The sequence below is a fragment of the Ranitomeya imitator genome, chromosome 8, assembly GCF_032444005.1.
Source record: "Ranitomeya imitator isolate aRanImi1 chromosome 8, aRanImi1.pri, whole genome shotgun sequence".
Taxonomy (NCBI): Eukaryota; Metazoa; Chordata; class Amphibia; order Anura; family Dendrobatidae; genus Ranitomeya; species Ranitomeya imitator.
This window is the reverse complement of record NC_091289.1, coordinates 193,494,799-193,516,130: the sequence shown is the minus strand read 5'-3', so window position 1 is coordinate 193,516,130 and position 21,332 is coordinate 193,494,799. Positions and strand designations below refer to the sequence as shown.

Sequence of the window (21,332 nt, the reverse complement as noted above, 5' to 3'; positions counted from 1 at the left end):
CACATGTCCGGTTATGCTGTAACATCTGGATGCTGCAGATTGGACGCTGAGGCTGTACGCAATGCCCAATCCGCAGCAAATACTGAAGGAATAAGTCCCGTGGAAACCTAGCCTAAATGTAAGCCCTGCTTGTGTCCTGGGTCTTGTTCACACTGGTGTGGTAATGGACAAGGTGCAGTTCTTCTCACTGGTGGTGGCCATGCCCAGGATCTCGCACAATCGACTACAGTGGGAATGAGTTATGTGGGGGCTGAGACTGCTGTTCCCCTGGCGGTGTTTGATGGGGTGAACCCTGAGCAGGGGGTCCCGGGGTACAGCCTGATTTCCATGGTGGAGCGAGGTGTTGTCGGCTCCCTACTTCACCATCCTGCCTGTGCATCCGAGTCTCTACCCAGCGGGTGCGATGGCATCACACGCAGCACAGTCCGGGCAGATCATTGTGGGCACACTGCTGGGAATGTGGTTTTTGTAGCTTTTTTTTTTTATTAGCCAGTGTGGTATTCTGAGGGGGAAGAGGAAGGAACATCATACTATACAGGGGGGTACAATGGGGACGTAACTGAGCATAGAGGGCACTTAGATGGGCAACATACTGTGTGTGGGGAATAGTGAGGGCATTACACTGTGTGGGGGCATCATACTGTGTGTGGGGTTTACACTAGGCGGGGGCACAGGCCCTGTGGAAGCATTATATTGTGTAGGGGGCATTACACTGTGAGAGGGGGCATTGCGGAGCACTGTACTGTGTTGAGGCATTACTCTTTGGGGGACACTGTGTGGTCATCATGCTGTATGTGTAGAGTGCATTTTGGGGGCATTACACTGTGAGGGCACTGTGGGGACATATTATGTGTAACGGCACTGTGTGGGTGTGATACTGCGTGGGGGCACTCTGGAGCATTACAGTGTGTGTGTGGGGGGACTGTGGGGACATCATACTGTGTTGAGGAACTGTGTAGGTGTGATACTGTGTGGGGGACACTGTGGAGGCATTACATTGTGTGGGACACTGTGCGGGTCACTGTAAGCCATTACAGTGTGTGTGGGGACTGCTGGGACATCATACTGTGTGGAGGCACAGTGAGGACTTATTATGTGTAGGGGGCACTGTGTGGGTGTGATACGATGTGGGGGACACTGTGGAGGCATTACATATTTTGTGTCGGACTCTATGTGCTGATCACTGTAGGCCATTACAGTGTGTGTGTGTGTGTGTGGGGGGACTGCAGGGGTATCATACTGTGTAGGGGGTATTGTGGGTGCATTTCACTTTGTGGGGCACTGCGTCGGCGTCATACTCTGAGGTGACACTGAAGCATTAGACAGTTTGGGGGACATTATGGGGGGCATCATACTGTGTGGAGGCACTGTGGGTGCATTACACTTTGTGAAGCACTGTGTGGGCATCATACTATGTGTGGACAGTGAAGCATTACACAGTGGGAGGCATCATACTGTGTGGGGTCCCACAATACATGTCCTTGTTACCTGTCATTATAGACTGGGAAGTTTGCGGATGGGTTCGCCTTTAAAAAAAAAAAAAAAAAATACCATAGTGACCTGAGCTCCCCCTAGTGGTGCCTGCAGGTAGGCAGAATGAGAGACTTTTTTTGCCTATGCAGAGGATTTGGAGCTCTGACATTTCCACAGATATATTGAGTCACCTATTTTCAAAGAATTTTGGATCTACAGATGACAAGATGATTAAAAAAGCGCTCCTGTTCAGCTTTTATAACCTGGGAGAGACCATTACCCCATCGCCAGAGCCGCAGAGCCTGTAGGGAACTGCTGTGGAGTCTTTCTTCCTGTGCGCTCCTTTCTCCTATCAGTCTGGAGCCGGAGGATCGATATGTTGTAGGTACATGTGTCGGGTGACACCTCCCTATGTTCCGTGCACTGATATTCCGAGGATCCGTTACCGGTGTACCCACAGACGGCGCAGGTCACCGTACACATTACATCACTTCTGGCGTTTGTTCGAGTTTTCTGCTCTGTGTATAACTGATGATTAGATCGTCTCCTGTTACCAAAGGAGATAAGCGGCGTCACAACTTCATGATCGCCGCTTATCCTCTTCGCTTTATTGCAGCTTATCAGTTCTAAAGCTGCAGACGCCAGAGCGCCACAGAACCGGACCGTCCTACTCGAAGAAGTCCATCAAAGTCTGGAAAAAGAAGAAAAATGGCTCCTTTTAGTTCCACTAAGGAACTTCTCCACTTTATGTAGAACAGGCAGATCACGGGGTAACTGGGACCCTCAGTGATCAGCTGTGATCAGCAGGTGTTCAGTTCCCCCACAGCGCCTCCGCAGGGAGCAGAAGGAATTACAAGGTGGCTATAGAAAGCAATGGGCTTCTGTGTAACGAGCAATCAGGTCGGTCCTCCAGCGTAAGAGAAGCTGCTTGCAGCCCCTCTTATTTTTTTATTTTTTTATAAACCGTCTTTATTGAACTATAAACAAACAAAGAGTACACAAGTTGTACAAAAACATTAGAAAAGATCTGACCCGCAATACCACACACAACCTGAAGACAGGTGGGGGTGCTGTTTTCAGAATAAAGTAGCCATGTTTTTCTAATCCTGGATTTCAGCCTGCCGTGATGTAGGAGCTTCCAATTTTGGTGGCACGAATGTGTGACTGTTCAAGTTCCTGCAGAGCCCTATGGGGGTTAGTGGTGCGGTGCCGGAGCTTCCAGCCTCCGCTCTGATACTTCTCTATATCAGTGTGTACTGTATACCCGTGATCTCGGTGTTTGCTTTGAGTCATCAGCTTTATGCCGTTGTTACAGCAGCGCCATGTTATACAATGGGGCAGCTCAGGATATAAACATGTAGCCGGGTTACATAAAGCTCCGCAGAACGTACCGGATACCGGAGTACGACGAGGACCGGAATCAAGATTATCGCCTTCACCTCTATTATAGAATTTGCGGAAATGTTTTTTTTTGCCCCCCCTCGCCCCACTTCGTTATTTTTTTTATTTTTACTTTTAGATATGTCTAGATGAGGATATGTAGGCTCCTCGCCTGTAACATCTAATATATAAAGCTGAATGTGTGTGTGTATGTCCGGGATTGGCATCTGCACCGTCGCAGCTACAGCCACAAAATTTTGCACAGTCACACGTCTGGACCCTGAGAGCGTCATAGGCTATATTGTGAGGTGAAATTTTAACCCCGCGCTTTCCAATTCACCAAACAATTTTGCCCCTATCTACATAATGGGGAAAAAAGTGAAAGGAAAAGTGTTAGAGGCAAATTGACAGCTGCCAGATGTGAACAAGGGGGACTTAAAGAATGAGAGCGATGGCGCCAAAGAGTATATACCGTACAGCTGCTAAGGTGGGGCCCCGACATGGGATACTCACCACACACGGGCATATGAACACACACAAAATGCGCCACACACTACCACGTGCTTGAACACATATTACCCTCAGCACACATTTCACCACACATACACCAACCTCGCCACATAAAAGTCCAAACACAAAAGTCGCCGCTCAAAACTCGCCAAGCGCAACACTCACCTCATGGGAAAACTCGCCTCACGCAAAACTTGCACCCGCGGAAAAATTGCCACATGCACAAAAGTTGCAACACATGCAAAAGTTGCCTCACACAAAACTTGCACATACTCAAAAGGCACCACACATAAAACTCGCCACGCGCAAAACGCGCCATGCGCAAAACTTGCTGCACACAACTTGCTACACTAACCTGTCGCATGCAACTCGACACAAAAAGTTGCTACACGCATGTCGCCACACAAAACTCATCTCACAAAAGTCGCTACATGCATGTCGCCACATGCAACTCAACACACACAACTTGACAAACGAAACTCGCCCTAAAACACACACAAGTCTGGTATTATCCTTCAAAAATAAAAATCTGATTAATAAGCAGACAACCTACAAGAGCAACAAATATACCATATAGGAAATACGGCAGCTGTCAGTCACATGACCTGTCTATTATGTGTATGTGTGAGCTAATATATACTGCCAGGGGGAGGGCTCCCTGTTGGCTGGGGATTTATCAGGCTGCCAATTTAGCTTACAAATACTGAGGTAAAAATACTGAGCAAATAACGTATGAACGAGGTCTAATACAGGAGGAGATGACACACAGGTATATACTATATACAGGGGAGATGACACACAGGTATATACTATATAGAGGAGATGACATACAGGTACATACTATATACAGGAGGAGATGACATACAAGTATATACTATATACAGGAGGAGATGACACACAGGTATATACTATATACAGGAGGAGATGACACACAAGTATATACTATATACAGGAGGAGATGACCCACAGGTATATACTATATACAGGAGCAGATGACCCACAGGTATATACTATATACAGGAGGAGATGACATACAGGTATATGCTATATACAGGGGAGATGACACACAGGTATATACTATATACAGGAGGAGATGACATACAGGTATATACTATATATAGAAGATGACATGCAGGTATATACTATATACAGGAGGAGATGACTTACAGGTATATATTATATACAGGAGGAGATGACATACAGGTATATACTATATATAGGAGGAGATGACATACAGGTATATACTATATACAGGGGAGATGGCACACAACAGGTATATACTATATACAGGGGAGATGACATACAGGTATATACTATATACAGGAGATGACATACAGGTATATACTATATATAGGAGGAGATGACATACAGGTATACTATATACAGGGGAGATGGCACACAACAGGTATATACTATATACAGGAGATGACATACAGGTGTATACTATATATAAGGGAGATGACAAACATGTATATACTGAGGTGAAAATGAGAGGTGTGAGTGCAAAATGAGAGGAGTGAGGGAAAATAGTGGAGTGATCGGAAAATGACAGATGTGAGGTCAAAATGACAAGTGTTAGAGGGGAATGAGAGGAGTGATGGGGAAAATGAGAGAAGTGAGGTGCTATAACTAACCACAGATATTTACTATGCCCAGGCAACGCCGGCCTCTTCAGCTAGTAAATATATAAATCCGGCTACTATACTGTATCAATATGGGTTGGAGAATCTTTGTTTTCTATTCGCCACGACAGCACCCACTAGAGAGAGGGGATCCGCCCCTAGGAACAGGAAACCTACAGAGAGATAAAAGGGGCGGCCCCCCCTCGCTCCTCAGTTGGTTTCCTGTTCCTAGAAGGGAACCCACAGAGAAAAACTCTATGGCTAAGAAGAGGAAGACCTGCCTGGGCTACCGCCTGTATCGACTCTGCTGAGCGACAGGGGTCCCAGAGCAGGTAGACAGTGTCGGGGGAATGTTCCTGCGGGCTCCCCCCTCATCTGGTGCGGCTGACAGGGAAGCCTGAAGGTACCAACGGTCTCCCTGCTGGGACACCGTTGGGTAAGTGCTAATGAAAGGCACGGCGCAGTGTGGATACCTGTGGTAATGCCCTCCTGAGTGGAGCTGAGCAGCGGTGCGGTGTCCCTGGGCGGAATCTTCCCTCCGTTCCCTCCAGAGGTAAGAGGCGACATGGTGGGAAGCAGCGCTGAGAGCGCTTCCGGTATGCAGAGACGCGGGCGCATGCGCAGTAGCGTCGGCGTCCCATGGAAGGAAGCTTGAACTTCCGGGGTCGCGGTGTCAGAGTACCATTTCCGGGGGAACCGCCATATTGGATTCCCCCATGCGATCCCAGTGTCTGGATGCCGGACTTGTGAGTAAAAAAAAAAAAAAAAAACAGGATGGGGATGTATGCAGGAGTGGCTACACTATAAAAGTCAGGATGAGAAGTGCAGTCAGTGTGCATTATGTCATCCCAAGAGGAGGTCCGTGTGCACTCCATGGAAGAGCCACTAGTACCTAGTAGCGAAACCAGGAAAAACAGCAGTGGACACTTTAAGTTAAGTGACTCCACTGATAAATCGGGAAGAAAATCATCCCGTTCCACATCCCAAACTAAGACAACCCCGCAGCCGGTAAAATTAATACGCTGGGTGAGTGTACGCATACTTCACTGAAGTATATATTGATTCCTTTGCTTGTATTATTTTAGGCAAAAAGGACGGGAAAGAGTAAGCACAAACAATGTGCTATATGTACCGAACCCCTGCCTGACTCCTATACTAAGAGTCTATGTCAGGCATGTATAGATAACACCTTACGGCAGGAGGAATCGGTGAAAATGAACGAGATACGGCTCATAATTCGGGAAGAACTTCAGTCGTTAGGAGGCGGTTCTTCCTCGATTAATACCGAGAAAAAGAAAAGAAGAGTATCCTCACCTAGAGCTGACACGTCAGCAGAGAGTGGGGAGGTCGACTCTGAGGTCTCTCAACTGTCTGATTCTTCAGGGGAAGAAGACTTTGTTTGCTTTCCAACTGAAGGCATAAACAACTTGGTTAAATCGGTGAGAAATACGATGGGGGTATCGGAGTCAAAAGAACCCCAAACACCACAGGAAATCATGTTTGCTGGTCTTTCCCAACGGAAAGGCCACGTGTTTCCAATAAACCAGGCCATAAAGGACCTCGTTAAGAAGGAATGGGGTAAAGGTCAAAAAGGTTTTGTACCAATACCCTGTAAGAGACGCTACCCATTTGATGACGAAGATTTAAGTACATGGACCAAAATACCAAAGGTCGATGCTGCAGTTGCATCTACATCTCGCCGGTTCTCCTTGCCCGTGGAAGATGCAGGTTCCTTAACAGATCCCATGGACCGAAAATCAGATGCGCTCCTTAAAAAATCGTGGGAGGCCTGTGTCACGGCATTCAAACCGGCAATTGCAGCCACATGTACTGGCAGGTCAATGTTAGTCTGGCTGGATCAGCTGGAGCAAAATATTAAAAATGGTGTATCCAGGGAGAAGTTACGAGCGTCTATCCCTTTGATCAAGGGTGCGGCTGCCTTTATATCAGATGCCTCTATTGACTCCCTACGACTGGCGGCCAGAACAGCTAATATCTCCAACACGGCTAGGCGGGCTTTATGGCTAAAAAACTGGAAAGGAGATGCCCAATCTAGATCCAAATTATGTGCCATACCCTGTCAGGGTGAGTACCTGTTTGGAACAGTCCTTGACGATATACTCAAGAAGGCAGGTGAAAGGAAAAAAGGATTCCCTAATCCCTTTGTTCCATCTTACAGAAGGGCCTTCAGGAAGCCACCATTCGGAAGAAAGGGAGGCTTCAGAGACAGATGGAACAATAAGGATTTTAAACAAAAAGGAAACCTGTTTAATAAACGTCCATTCAAGCCAGCCGACAAATTCCAGTAATTATATTCCTCCAGTGGGTGGAAGATTAAAACAGTTTAGGCAACAATGGGAAGAGATAACAATAAATACTTGGGCCATTAAATTAATATCTTCAGGCCTCACATTAGACTTTATTAGAACTCCACCGGACTCCTTCCTCCTTACCACCTTAAGATCCAGGCCTCAGCAAGAGGCACTTGAAACAGAGGTTAAAACCCTCCTACGCAAACAAGTCCTAGTGGAAGTCCCATCTTCCCAGAGGGGGAGGGGATTTTATTCTCCCTTGTTTCTGATTAATAAGCCGGATGGCTCTTTCAGAACCATAATTAATTTAAGAAAGCTGAACTCCTTTATAAGGCCTAAAACATTCAAAATGGAATCCATTCGTTCAGCCATAAAGAATCTATTTCCAAACTGTTACATGGTAGTATTGGATCTTAAGGATGCTTACTATCATATTCCTATACATCATTTATTCCAGCAGTTCCTTCGGGTAGCAGTCTGTATAGAGGGACAAATTCGTCATCTACAATATAAGGCGATGCCCTTCGGATTATCCATGGCCCCAAGGGTTTTCACAAAATTGCTATTGGAAGTTATGTCTTTCCTAAGAGTAAAAGATACTTTAGTCATTCCATATCTAGATGACCTATTGATTGTGGGTAAAGACCCCCTACAGTGTGAGCAGAGGTTACGGGAAGTAGTGGTTTCCTTACAATCCCTGGGGTGGCTAGTTAATTGGGAAAAATCTAGACTTCAGCCGGTTAAGTGTCAGAAATTCCTAGGGCTCCTTCTAGATTCAGCTGACCAGATTTGTAAGCTGCCTGAGGATAAGAAAATCTCCATAGTTGATAAGGTATCTTTAGCAATAGAAAATCGTAGTATGTCACTCAGACAGAGCATGTCATTACTAGGTTCTCTGACATCGTGTATTCCTGCGGTCCAGTGGGCACAGGCTCATACTAGGCCTCTACAAAAATTTATATTAGAGGAGGACATTAAGAATAGAGGCTGTCTGGATAGAACAGTTTATCTAACAACGGAAGTATTACACTCCCTTAGGTGGTGGTTAAATCAGAAAAACCTTTCAAAAGGGGTTCTCTGGATAATTTCCCCCTCTAGTATAGTGACCACAGATGCTGGTCCTAAAGGCTGGGGGGCACATTTTAAGGATCAGTGGGTTCAGGATCTTTGGTCTAGTTCGGAACTGGATAGTTCTTCAAATGTCAAAGAGTTGAGGGCGATATATTATTCCCTACTTCACTTTCTTCCTCAGCTCAGCGGCTCTCACACAAGAGTGTTCTCCGACAACACCACGGCAGTAGCTTACTTAAACCATCAAGGAGGTACGCGGTCGGACAGACTCACGCAGCTGGCATCAGACATCATGGAATTAGCCGAAGGTCATCTGCTATCACTATCAGCAGTTCACATCAGGGGCACAGACAACTTTCGTGCCGATTTTCTGAGCCGTCACACCCTTCATCAAGGGGAATGGATGCTAAACAGAAAAATTTTCAAAATGATAACAGCGCAATGGGGTATTCCTCAAATAGACTTGTTTGCCACAAGAGCCAACCGACAGGTCAGGATGTTTGCCTCTCTAAACAGAGAGGACAAGCCGGACATACTCGATGCCCTCCAAGTGCCCTGGACTTTCGACCTGGCATATGCTTTTCCTCCATGGAATCTACTACCTTTGGTAATAAGAAAAATAAGAGAAGAAGGAGCAAGAATTCTATTAATAGCCCCATTCTGGCCCAAAAGGCCATGGTTCTCATGGCTGAGGGCGATGTCAGTGTCGGACCCGTGGATTCTGCCTCAATCCAAGGACCTGCTCTCTCAGGGTCCGTTCCTTCATCCTCAGGCAAAGGGCATGAATTTAACTGCATGGAGTATGAAAGGCAGTTACTAAATCTCAGGGGGTTTTCTAGTGGGTTAATAGATACTCTGATGAAAAGTAGAAAACCCTCAACTACCAGGATTTATGTCAGAATTTGGAGGAAATTCCTTCAATTCCATACTACACAACTTTCCGCTGATATTCCTATATTTCCAATATTGGAATTTCTACAAAAAGGTCTGGAATTAGGACTCTCTGTAAGCACTCTGAAAGTACAGGTGTCAGCCTTAGGAGCTCTTTTTAATTTTGATGTAGCAGGAAATAAATGGATATCCCGGTTTATATCAGCCTGTGAGAGATCGAGACCAATTAGCATACCTCGGGTTCCTCAGTGGGATCTATCAATAGTCCTAAATGCATTGACTCAATCACCTTTTGAGCCTCTCCATGCAGCCTCACTAAAAAATATTTCTTTAAAAACGGTATTATTAGTGGCATTAGTTTCTGCCAGAAGAGTAAGTGATCTTCATGCTTTATCTATAGATCCTCCCTTTTTTGTGGTAACATCAGATAGGATACTTTTAAAAACAGATCCTTGTTATCTCCCTAAGGTGGCTTCTACCTTTCATAGATCCCAGGAGATCCAGTTACCTACCTTTTATGAGAACCACTCAACTCCAGAAGAAGAAAGACTTCACACCCTAGATGTAAAAAGGACTGTCTTAGCCTATTTAGAGAGAACTAGGGACTGGAGGAAGAGTAGGGCTCTCTTTGTGTCTTTTCAGGGTAAAACCAAGGGTGCCGGAGTCACAAAGAACACATTATCTCGCTGGATCAGAGAGGCAATAATCTTGGCGTATAAGGCTGGAGGGAAAGATCCTCCAATACATGTGGGAGCACACTCTACAAGAGCCTTGTCGACTTCCTGGGCAGAAAGGGCGAATGTGCCAATAGACCTTATATGTAAGGCTGCAACTTGGTCTTCACCTAATACCTTCTATAAACATTATAGATTAGATCTATCCTCTACTTCTGATCTCACCTTTGGTGTATCGGTCCTTGACTCAGTAAACCCACCCAGTCTATAGTCTCTGCAATTCTCTCTAGTGGGTGCTGTCGTGGCGAATAGAAAATACCGGATTACGTACCGGTAATGCTCTTTTATAGAGCCCACGACAGCACCCGTTCACATCCCTCCCTTTTCTGTATATAGTTGCACATGGTGCTTGTTTGGTGAGGTGTAAATATTAGAAAATATAGTATGAGGTTGTAAATATGTATATATATGGATATACCCGAACCTGTTAACTAAAACCTGGCGGCGGTTCCTCCTATTCTCTGTAAAACAACTGAGGAGCGAGGGGGGGCCGCCCCTTTTATCTCTCTGTAGGTTTCCTGTTCCTAGGGGCGGATCCCCTCTCTCTAGTGGGTGCTGTCGTGGGCTCTATAAAAGAGCATTACCGGTACGTAATCCGGTATATTTGGATATTGTTGGATAATGCTCGTCAGTACAAGCAATTTTGCAATTTACTGCTTATTAAAATTGTCAGGCGTTTTTGAGATATTTATCATTTTTCTTTTGTTTACAGCTCGTTGCCTTGGAGACCGGCCACCGTTGCTACCCAGCAGAACATGCGCAGCGCTTACAAGCTCATTTCTATTGGGACTGTAAACACTGTTTGGAACATGGCGCTGTCACCTCCTAATCCTGACCATTCGGTGTAATGCTTCTAACAAGCTAGATGGTGGCAGCGGTGGTCGGTCTCCTAGGCAACGCACTGTAGACAAAAGAAAAATATTATCTAAAAAATGGCTGCAAATTTCAATAAGCAGTGATGCATAAGTGCTTGTATTTACAAGCTCTATCCAACAACATCCCTCTATGAAGATGGAGGATAACCCTTTTAAGAACTGTCATTTTTTTTGTTTTTTTACGCTTTTGTTTTTGTAGTTATTTTGTGGGACTGGTTGTAATTTTAGTTTTATTTTTTATTCATGTAATATACTGAAAAAATTCCCAGTGCGGTGCAATGCTGCTGTGGCTTTATTATTACAAAGTTCACTTTACGGTAAAAGAATTCTAAGATACATTGTTGCAGGATGTAAGAGTGAGTCCGGTTCTGCCATTATTGCTGGGTTAGGGGATGAAACACTTGGCTCCGGGTGCTGACAATCCACATATCACACAGTCTCCACCTCCATTGCATGTTTTCTATGGAACAGAAATCTCTAGGCGCCAAGATCCAGAGAGAAAGAGGTGGTGCAGGTATATGGAGGTTATCTGCGCAGATTGAGTCGCAGTATAAAGCATGGAGGAGAGACAGAAGCCTCTGTTGTGGCAGGAGTGGTTGGCGGTGATTTACACATGACATTTACGGCTCTTTTATATTAATACATCAGGGCTCCTCTCCATGAAACACGACAGGGGACACCACTACCTGGAAAGCCGCTCTCCGGTGTCACTCGATCGGCCATTAATCAGTAAGGCGATGCCGGTGACATCAGGATGGTAATTATACGTTCTTTTCCCGCACGGCTCTTGTACCTCTTCCAATAGGTTCATTAAACTTGTAGCAAAGGAAGTTCCGGCAAATATAAATATATAATGGACACGTTCATTCTAACGAACCATGGAGACTATATTTAACGACGGCTTTGATGTTTGTTTGTTCTTTTATTATTTGTAAACACTTGTAGACACATTATCGTCTGTAGGCAGCAAATATAAAGTCCAGCATTTTCTTAATATATTTTTATTGCCTTTTCTGCTGTTTTAAATACAAAAGAAAACTATTATTGTTACCTGGAAACAGTCAACAAGGAGCTGATGACGGAGCTGGAAGTTTTGCTTTTCCTACTGCTTAATATGTAGTGGTGTCCTGGTATGAACGTCTGATAGGCGCTATAGTGTCCGAAATATATGGAGCCCGTCCCTGGAATACAGCGGGTTGTGCCTGTGCGGGGGCAGGATCGGCCGTCAATTCTGGCTGCAACAAGTCGGCAAATTGGTCTTATCACACAACTTGACGATAGATTTTTCACGTTACTTTTATCCTAAAAATACGTCTCTTCAACAGATTATATCCGCCTTTCAAACAGCGCTTGTTAGACCAGTTTTGTGACGGTATTTAACAATTAAAGGGGTTGTCCACCTTGGATGATCCCCTTGAACTAGAATAAACCGCCAACATGGTTTTTCTGCCGTTAGGACTCTAATAATCGGTGGGAGAATATAACAGTATGTGTTACATTTCTCTGTAGTGCGTCTGCAGGAGAATTACAGAATTCTCATTCAAAGGGTCCTCAATAGAAAGCTGCTGATAGGCGAAGCTTCTGAAAGGGAGAACGCTCTCTATCAGCTCAAATACTAGCAAGGAGGATTACAGATGTGAGACTTAGAATTTATCCAATTTTAATTCGCAAACTTTCTCTATAATAAAGGGTGGTGCCTTTAAATTTGTCATACCTGGCACTAGATGTGTTGTCACAGTACAAAGGGTCCCACCTCTCATTTTATGTGTATATACAGTACAGACCAAAAGTTTGGACACACCTTCTCATTTAAAGATTTTTCTGTATTTTCATGACTATGAAAATTGTACATTCACACTGAAGGCATCAAAACTATGAATTAACACATGTGGAATTATATACTTAACAAAAAAGTGTGAAACAACTGAAAATATGTCTTATTCTAGGTTCTTCAAAGTAGCCACCTTTTGCTTTGATGACTGCTTTGCACGCTCTTGGCATTCTCTTGATGAGCTTAAAGAGGTAATCACCGGGAATGGTCTTCCAACAATCTTGAAGGAGTTCCCAGAGATGCTTAGCACTTGTTGGCCCTTTTGCCTTCACTCTGCGGTCCAGCTCACCACAAACCATCTCGATTGGGTTCAGGTCTGGTGACTGTGGAGGCCAGGTCATCTGGCGTAGCACCCCATCACTCTCCTTCTTGGTCAAATAGCCCTTACACAGCCTGGAGGTGTGTTTGGGGTCATTGTCCTGTTGAAAAATAAATGATGATCCAACTAAACGCAAACCGGATGGAATAGCATGCCGCTGCAAGATGCTGTGGTAGCCATGCTGGTTCAGTATGCCTTCAGTTTTGAATAAATCCCCAACAGTGTCACCAGCAAAGCCCCCCCCACACCGTCACACCTCCTCCTCCATGCTTCACGGTGGGAACCAGGCATGTAGAGTCCATCCGTTCACCTTTTCTGCATCACACAAAGACACGGTGGTTGGAACCAAAGATCTCAAATTTGGACTCATCAGACATAAGCACAGATTTCCACTGGTCTAATGTCCATTCCTTGTGTTCTTTAGGCCAAACAAGTCTCTTCTGCTTGTTGCCTGTCCTTAGCAGTGGTTTCCTAGCAGCTATTTTACCATGAAGGCCGGCTGCACAAAGTCTCCTCTTAACAGTTGTTGTAGAGATGTGTCTGCTGCTAGACCTCTGTGTGGCATTGACCTGGTCTCTAATCTGAGCTGCTGTTAACCTGCGATTTGAGGCTGGTGACTCGGATAAACTTATCCTCAGAAGCAGAGGTGACTCTTGGTCTTCCTTTCCTGGGGCAGTCCTCATGTGAGCCAGTTTCTTTGTAGCGCTTGATGGTTTTTTCCACTGCACTTGGGGACACTTTCAAAGTTTTCCCAATTTTTTGGACTGACTGACCTTCATTTCTTAAAGTAATGATGGCCACTCGTTTTTCTTTACCTAGCTGCTTTTTTCTTGCCATAATACAAATTCTAACAGTCTATTCAGTAGGACTATCAGCTGTGTATCCACCAGACTTCTGCTCAACACAACTGATGGTCCCAACCCCATTTATAAGGCAAGAAATCCCACTTATTAAACCTGACAGGGTGCACCTGTGAAGTGAAAACCATTCCTGGTGACTACATCTTGATGCTCCTCAAGAGAATGCCAAGAGTGTGCAAAGCAGTCATCAAAGCAAAAGGTGGCTACTTTGAAGAACCTAGAATATAAGACATAATTTCAGTTGTTTCACACTTTTTTGTTAAGTATATAATTCCACATGTGTTAATTCATAGTTTTGATGCCTTCAGTGTGAATGTACAATTTTCATAGTCCTGAAAATACAGAAAAATCTTTAAATGAGAAGGTGTGTCCAAACATTTGGTCTGTACTGTACATATTAGTGATTACACATGTGCATGAATGAGACCGGGATCTCTGCTGTATATCTCGCTGTGATTGGACCTCCGCCATGGATACTATACAACGGTGGCTCCATCCTGAACACACAAAACATTCATTACTTTTTGTTCTGCACGCAACTCTGCAGCAGGAAAGAAGTTTAATTATCTGTAATTATTCTTACTAATTGTTGCTCAAAGCTTTCCATCCATTGTGTTAGCTAATCCTTCTATGATAAACAATAAACTCAAAACCTGTACAAAGAGTACTTTTTACCATATATGAAAAAATAAAACTGCTTATTTATAATAGTATAATACTATAATACTTCTCATGTACAAGAATATACGGTAACTACTATAATACTGCTCCCTATGTACAAGAATATAACTACTATAATACTGCTCCCAATGTACAAGAATATAACTACTATAATACTGCCCCTATATACAAGAATATCACTACTATAATACTGCCCCTATGTACAAGAATATAACTACTATAATACTGCTCCTATGTACGAGAATATAACTACTATAATACTGCCCCTATGTACACGAATATAACTGCTATAATACTGCTCCTGTGTACAAGAATATAGCTACCATAATACTGCCCCTATGTGCAAGAATATAACTGCTATAATACTGCTCCTATGTACAATAATATAACTACTATAATACTGCTCCCTATGTACAATAATATAACTACTATAATACTGCCCCTATGTACAATAATATAACTACTATAATACTGCTCCCTATGTACAAGAATATAACTACTATAATACTGCCCCTGTGTACAAGAATATAACTACTATAATACTGCCCCTATGTACAAGAATATAACTACTATTAATACTGCTCAGGTGTACAATAATATAACTGCTATAATACTGCTCCTATGTACAAGAATATAACTGCTATAATACTGCTCCTATGTACAAGAATATAACTACTATTATTATTATTATTATTTATTATTATAGCGCCATTTATTCCATGGCGCTTTACATGTGAGGAGGGGTATACATAATAAAACAAGTACAATAATCTTGAACAATACAAGTCACAACTGGTACAGGAGGAGAGAGGACCCTGCCCGCGAGGGCTCACAATCTACAAGGGATGGGTGAGGATACAGTAGGTGAGGGTAGAGCTGGCCGTGCAGCGGTTTGGTCAATCGGTGGTTACTGCAGGTTGTAGGCTTGTCGGAAGAGGTGGGTCTTCAGGTTCTTTTTGTAGGTTTCGATGGTAGGCGAGAGTCTGATATGTTGTGGTAGAGCATTCCAGAGTAGGGGGGATGCACGAGAGAAATCTTGTATGCGATTGTGGGAAGAGGAGATAATAGGGGAGTAGAGAAGGAGATCTTGTGAGGATCGGAGGTTGCGTGCAGGAAAGTACCGGGAGACGAGGTCACAGATGTATGGAGGAGACAGGTTGTGGATGGCTTTATATGTCATGGTTAGGCTTTTGTACTGGAGTCTCTGGGTGATGGGGAGCCAGTGCAGGGATTGACAGAGGGGAGAGGCCGGGGAATAGCGGGGGGACAGGTGGATTAGTCGGGCAGCAGAGTTTAGAATAGATTGGAGGGGTGCAAGAGTGTTAGAGGGGAGGCCACAGAGCAGGAGGTTACAGTAGTCAAGGCGGGAGATGATGAGGGCATGGACTAGGGTTTTTGCAGATTCTTGGTTTAGGAATGTGCGGATCCGTGAAATATTTTTGAGTTGGAGGCGGCAGGAAGTGGAAAGGGCTTGGATATGTGGTTTAAAGGAGAGATCAGTGTCAAGGATTACCCCAAGACAGCGGGCTTGTGGGACTGGGGAGAGTGGGCAGCCGTTTACTGCTCAGGTGTACAAGAATATAACTGCTATAATACTGCTCCTATGTACAAGAATATAACTGCTATAATACTGCCCCCTATGTATAAGAATATAACTACTATAATACTGCTCTCTATGTACAAGAATATAACTACTATAATACTGCCCCTATGTACAAGAATATAACTACTATAATACTGCTCCCTATGGACAAGAATATAACTACTATAATACTGCTCCTATGTACAAGAATATAACTGCTATAATACTGCTCCTATGTACAAGAATATAACTACTATAATACTACCTCTATGTACAAGAATATAACTACTATAATACTGCTCCTGTGTACAAGAATATAACTACTATAATACTGCTCCTATGTACAAGAATATAACTACTATAATACTGCTCCTATGTACGAGAATATAACTACTATAATACTACCTCTATGTAGAAGAATATAACTACTATAATACTGCCTACTATGTACAAGAATATAACTACTATAATACTGCTCCTGTGTACAAGAATATAACTACTATAATACTGCTCCTATGTACGAGAATATAACTACTATAATACTACCTCTATGTAGAAGAATATAACTACTATAATACTGCCCCCTATGTACAAGAATATAACTACTATAATACTGCTCCTATGTACAAGAATATAACTACTATAATACTGCTCCTATGTACAAGAATATAACTACTATAATACTGCCCCTATGTACAAGAATATAACTACTATAATACTGCTCCTATGTACAAGAATATAACTACTATAATACTGCCCCTATGTACAAGAATATAACTACTATAATACTGCCCCTATGTACAAGAATATAACTACTATAATACTGCCCCCTATGTACAAGAATATAACTACTATAATACTGCCCCTATGTACAAGAATATAACCTGGACCCGTTGAAGCGCATTTGCGCGAAACGATCGTCGTCCACCTCTCCTCCTCCCAGCACCATCTCCCGATCCCAGCCGCCTCTCCAAAAGTGTTCTGTTTTATCGCATCATGAATAAAGGACTTTAATTCAGCAGCTTTTCTGGGTGAGTGCCACGTATTCTTCTTTTTTACTACAAGAATATAACTGCTATAATACTGCCTACTATGTATAGTAATATTCCTACTTTAACACTGCTTCCTATTTCCTTGTTTATAATTTCTATAATACTGCAGATAGAAGCAAGGATTGGATGCAATATTCTTGGCCTTTGTTTGCACGGTATATTTATCCCCGGACTGCAGAGATTGGGTTCTCGGCTGTATGAAATGTTATTAGCACACGGTGTCATGTGCTGACAATGATGGGATGAGCCCTGCAGTCCTGTATGGAGAATTACTGCCCTGCATTTCTAGAATTGTGCTTTGTTTCATTAGATACATTGTAAACAGATTGGTAAATTCCCAGCAACCTGCATCAGGCACCAAGGAAACTCTATCCTGTTGCTATAGTGTATGAGCGATCCATACACAATGCAGAGCAAACATTGTGTATTATTAAAGGAGAGGATAAGGTCACAGACACGCAGGACTCCTGCCTCCATCCATGATACGCCCCATCCAGCCAGGTCACTGTCACAGTAGAAGGAAACCATCTCAGGGGGATGTCATATTCACACTCCATGGTTATTGGAGCAGATCTTTAGTGCAACAGTAATTTGCCCCTTCACGACACGCGCCGTACTAGTACTGCGCATGTCGTGTGTCTGTCCCTTTAATATTCGCTCCGGTGCTGAACTGTTTTGAACAGCTGACATGTGCCCACAACAGCGGCGGGTGGAATCGCAATCCACCCGCAGCTTTTAACCCTTTAAATGCCGCTGTCAAACTCTGACAGCGGCATTTAACACGCACTTCCGGCATTCGCACCGGAAATCCGCCCATCAGTGACCCCCGTCACATGATGGCGGGTCACCGATGGGTTGGTATGACAACCAGAGGTCTCCTGCAGACCTCTATGGTTATCAATGCCGGATTGCTATGAGCGCCACCCGGTGGTCAGCGCTCATAGCAAGTGAGTCATTCTGCTACATACAGGCAATTTAATCATCGCCTGTATGTAGCAGAGCCGATCGGGTTATGGCAGTTTCTAGTCTCCCATGAAGAGTAATCAAGCATGCTACTTCTTAAAAAAAAGCAAAAAACCTTTATTGATCCACCTCCTTACCACTCCTGTTACATCACATCATACAAAGTTTGAGTTAGACGTTTACCTCCATTTTTTGAATGTAAAAATCCTACAAGCCAATGTGGAGTGATGCTAATAGACAGGAGAATCCAGATACAGGCAAATGTATCTGAGAAATGTTACATAATGTTTCCTGTCAAGCTGGACTTAGAAAATATCATGTCCTCTAGCTTTCTAGAAATCGTGACTGCCTAAAATAACCTTCATTGCGTCAATGATAACGAGGCAGATTATATCCCACCTCCACATTCCTGGCTCACGATTCTCTGATGGAACTGATGACTCCTGTTCTCGTAGGAAACATCAGACTGTACAAAAAGGAGAATTCTGCATGTGCCAGTCTAACGTATCATACGTATGCTATAATACTGCCCCATGTACAAGAATATAACTACTATAATACTGCCCCATGTACAAGAATATAACTACTATAATACTGCCCCTATGTACAAGAATGTAACTACTATAATACTGCCCCTATGTACAAGAATGTAACTACTATAATACTGCTCCCTATGTACAAGAATGTAACTACTATAATACTGCTCCTATGTACAAGAATGTAACTACTATAATACTGCCCCTATGTACAAGAAAATAACTACTGTAATACTGCTCCTATGTACAAGAATGTAACTACTATAATACTGCCCCTATATACAAGAATATAACTACTATAATACTGCTCCTATGTACAAGAATATAACTACTATAATACTGCACCTATGTACAAGAATTTAACTACTATAATACTGCCCCTATGTACAAGAAAATAACTACTATAATACTGCTCCTATGTACAAGAATATAACTACTATAATACTGCCCCTATGTACAAGAAAATAACTACTATAATACTGCTCCTATGTACAAGAATTTAACTACTATAATACTGCCCCTATATACAAGAATATAACTACTATAATACTGCTCCTATGTACAAGAATATAACTACTATAATACTGCACCTATGTACAAGAATATAACTACTATAATACTGCACCTATGTACAAGAATATAACTACTATAATACTGTCCCTATGTACAAGAATATAACTACTATAATACTGCTCCTATGTACAAGAATATAACTACTATAATACTGCTCCTATGTACAAGAATATAACTACTATAATACTGCCCCTATGTACAAGAATATAACTACTATAATACTGCCCCTATGTACAAGAATATAACTACTATAATACTGCTCCCTATGTACAAGAATATAACTACTATAATACTGCTCCTATATACAAGAATATAACTACTATAATACTGCCCCTATGTACAAGAATATAACTACTATAATACTGCTCCTATGTACAAGAATATAACTACTATAATACTGCTCCCTATGTACAAGAATATAACTACTATAATACTGCTCCTATATACAAGAATATAACTACTATAATACTGCCCCTATGTACAAGAATATAACTACTATAATACTGCCCCTATGTACAAGAATATAACTACTATAATACTGCTTCCTATATACAAGAATATAACTACTATTATACTGCTCCTATAATTTAGTGATTTGTGGTTTTCTGCTCTTTACGATTTCTATCTTGTGCTCTTTACGATTTCTATCTATTACAGACCTTTGTCCGGTTATAACAGCCTTACAGATAAACATCTAACAGGATATTTTAACAATACCAGGATAAGGAAACAGCTTCAGAGAGCTGGACTGGTAAGAGACTTTTATGTACTAAAATTTAACAATTAATACAAAAAAATGATGTCTAATCATTGATGACCTGTCGATAATCTGTAGAAGAATGTTATAAGATACATAACAGTAATTCTAATGTTATCCTGAGAAAATACTCAATTTGATACAATTCATAAGTTATCAGAGAAAATCTCTTGATGTTTGTGCTGAGCCCGTAGTGATCCATCCTGACATCTGCTAACAGGCGCACACGTGAGATCGCTGGTGCTGCAGAAATTGGTGGATTTGACAAGTTCTACAGATTTCTGTAAAATGTTTTAATAGTACAATATCAGTATAGGTAGTGCCCTGCTGGGATCTCCTTCCCTAATTAGATTACTTTAGGTAGTGCCCTGCTGGGATCTCCTTCCCTAATTAGATTACTTTAGGTAGTGCCCTGCTGGGATCTTCGTCCCTAATTAGATTACTTTGGGTAGTGCCCTGCTGGGATCTTCTTCCCTAATTAGATTACTTTAGGTAGTGCCCTGCTGGGATCTTCTTCCCTAATTAGATTACTTTGGGTAGTGCCGTGCTGGGATCTTCTTCCCTAATTAGATTACTTTAGGTAGTGCCCTGCTGGGATCTTCTTCCCTAATTCGATTACTTTAGGTAGTGCCCTGCTGGGATCTTCTTCCCTAATTCGATTACTTTAGGTAGTGCCCTGCTGGGATCTTCTTCCCTAATTCGATTACTTTAGGTAGTGCCCTGCTGGGATCTTCTTCCCTAATTAGATTACTTTGGGTAGTGCCCTGCTGGGATCTTCTTCCCTAATTAGATTACTTTGGGTAGTGCCCTGCTGGGATCTTCTTCCCTAATTAGATTACTTTAGGTAGTGCCCTGCTGGGATCTTCTTCCCTAATTCGATTACTTTAGGTAGTGCCCTGCTGGGATCTTCTTCCCTAATTCGATTACTTTAGGTAGTGCCCTGCTGGGATCTTCTTCCCTAATTAGATTACTTTAGGTAGTGCCCTGCTGGGATCTTCTTCCCTAATTCGATTACTTTAGGTAGTGCCCTGCTGGGATCTTCTTCCCTAATTAGATTACTTTGGGTAGTGCCGTGCTGGGATCTTCTTCCCTTATTAGATTACTTTAGGTAGTGCCCTGCTGGGATCTTCTTCCCTAATTAGATTACTTTAGGTAGTGCCCTGCTGGGATCTTCTTCCCTAATTAGATTACTTTAGGTAGTGCCCTGCTGGGATCTTCTTCCCTAATTCGATTACTTTAGGTAGTGCCCTGCTGGGATCTTCTTCCCTAATTCGATTACTTTAGGTAGTGCCCTGCTGGGATCTTCTTCC

General features: G+C 42.8%; 1 protein-coding gene across 6 annotated transcripts in view; it reads left to right on the top strand.

Annotated features, from left to right (window-relative positions):
* ERICH3 (glutamate rich 3) overlaps nucleotides 1-21,332 on the top strand; it is a 60,932-nt gene that overhangs the window by 2,083 nt on the left and 37,517 nt on the right. For all 6 annotated transcript variants that reach the window (XM_069738283.1, XM_069738284.1, XM_069738282.1 and 3 more), the window contains exon 2: nucleotides 19,923-20,016. In XM_069738283.1, coding sequence (XP_069594384.1) covers nucleotides 19,923-20,016 — 94 coding nt within the window. The remainder of the gene's footprint in view (nucleotides 1-19,922; nucleotides 20,017-21,332) is intronic.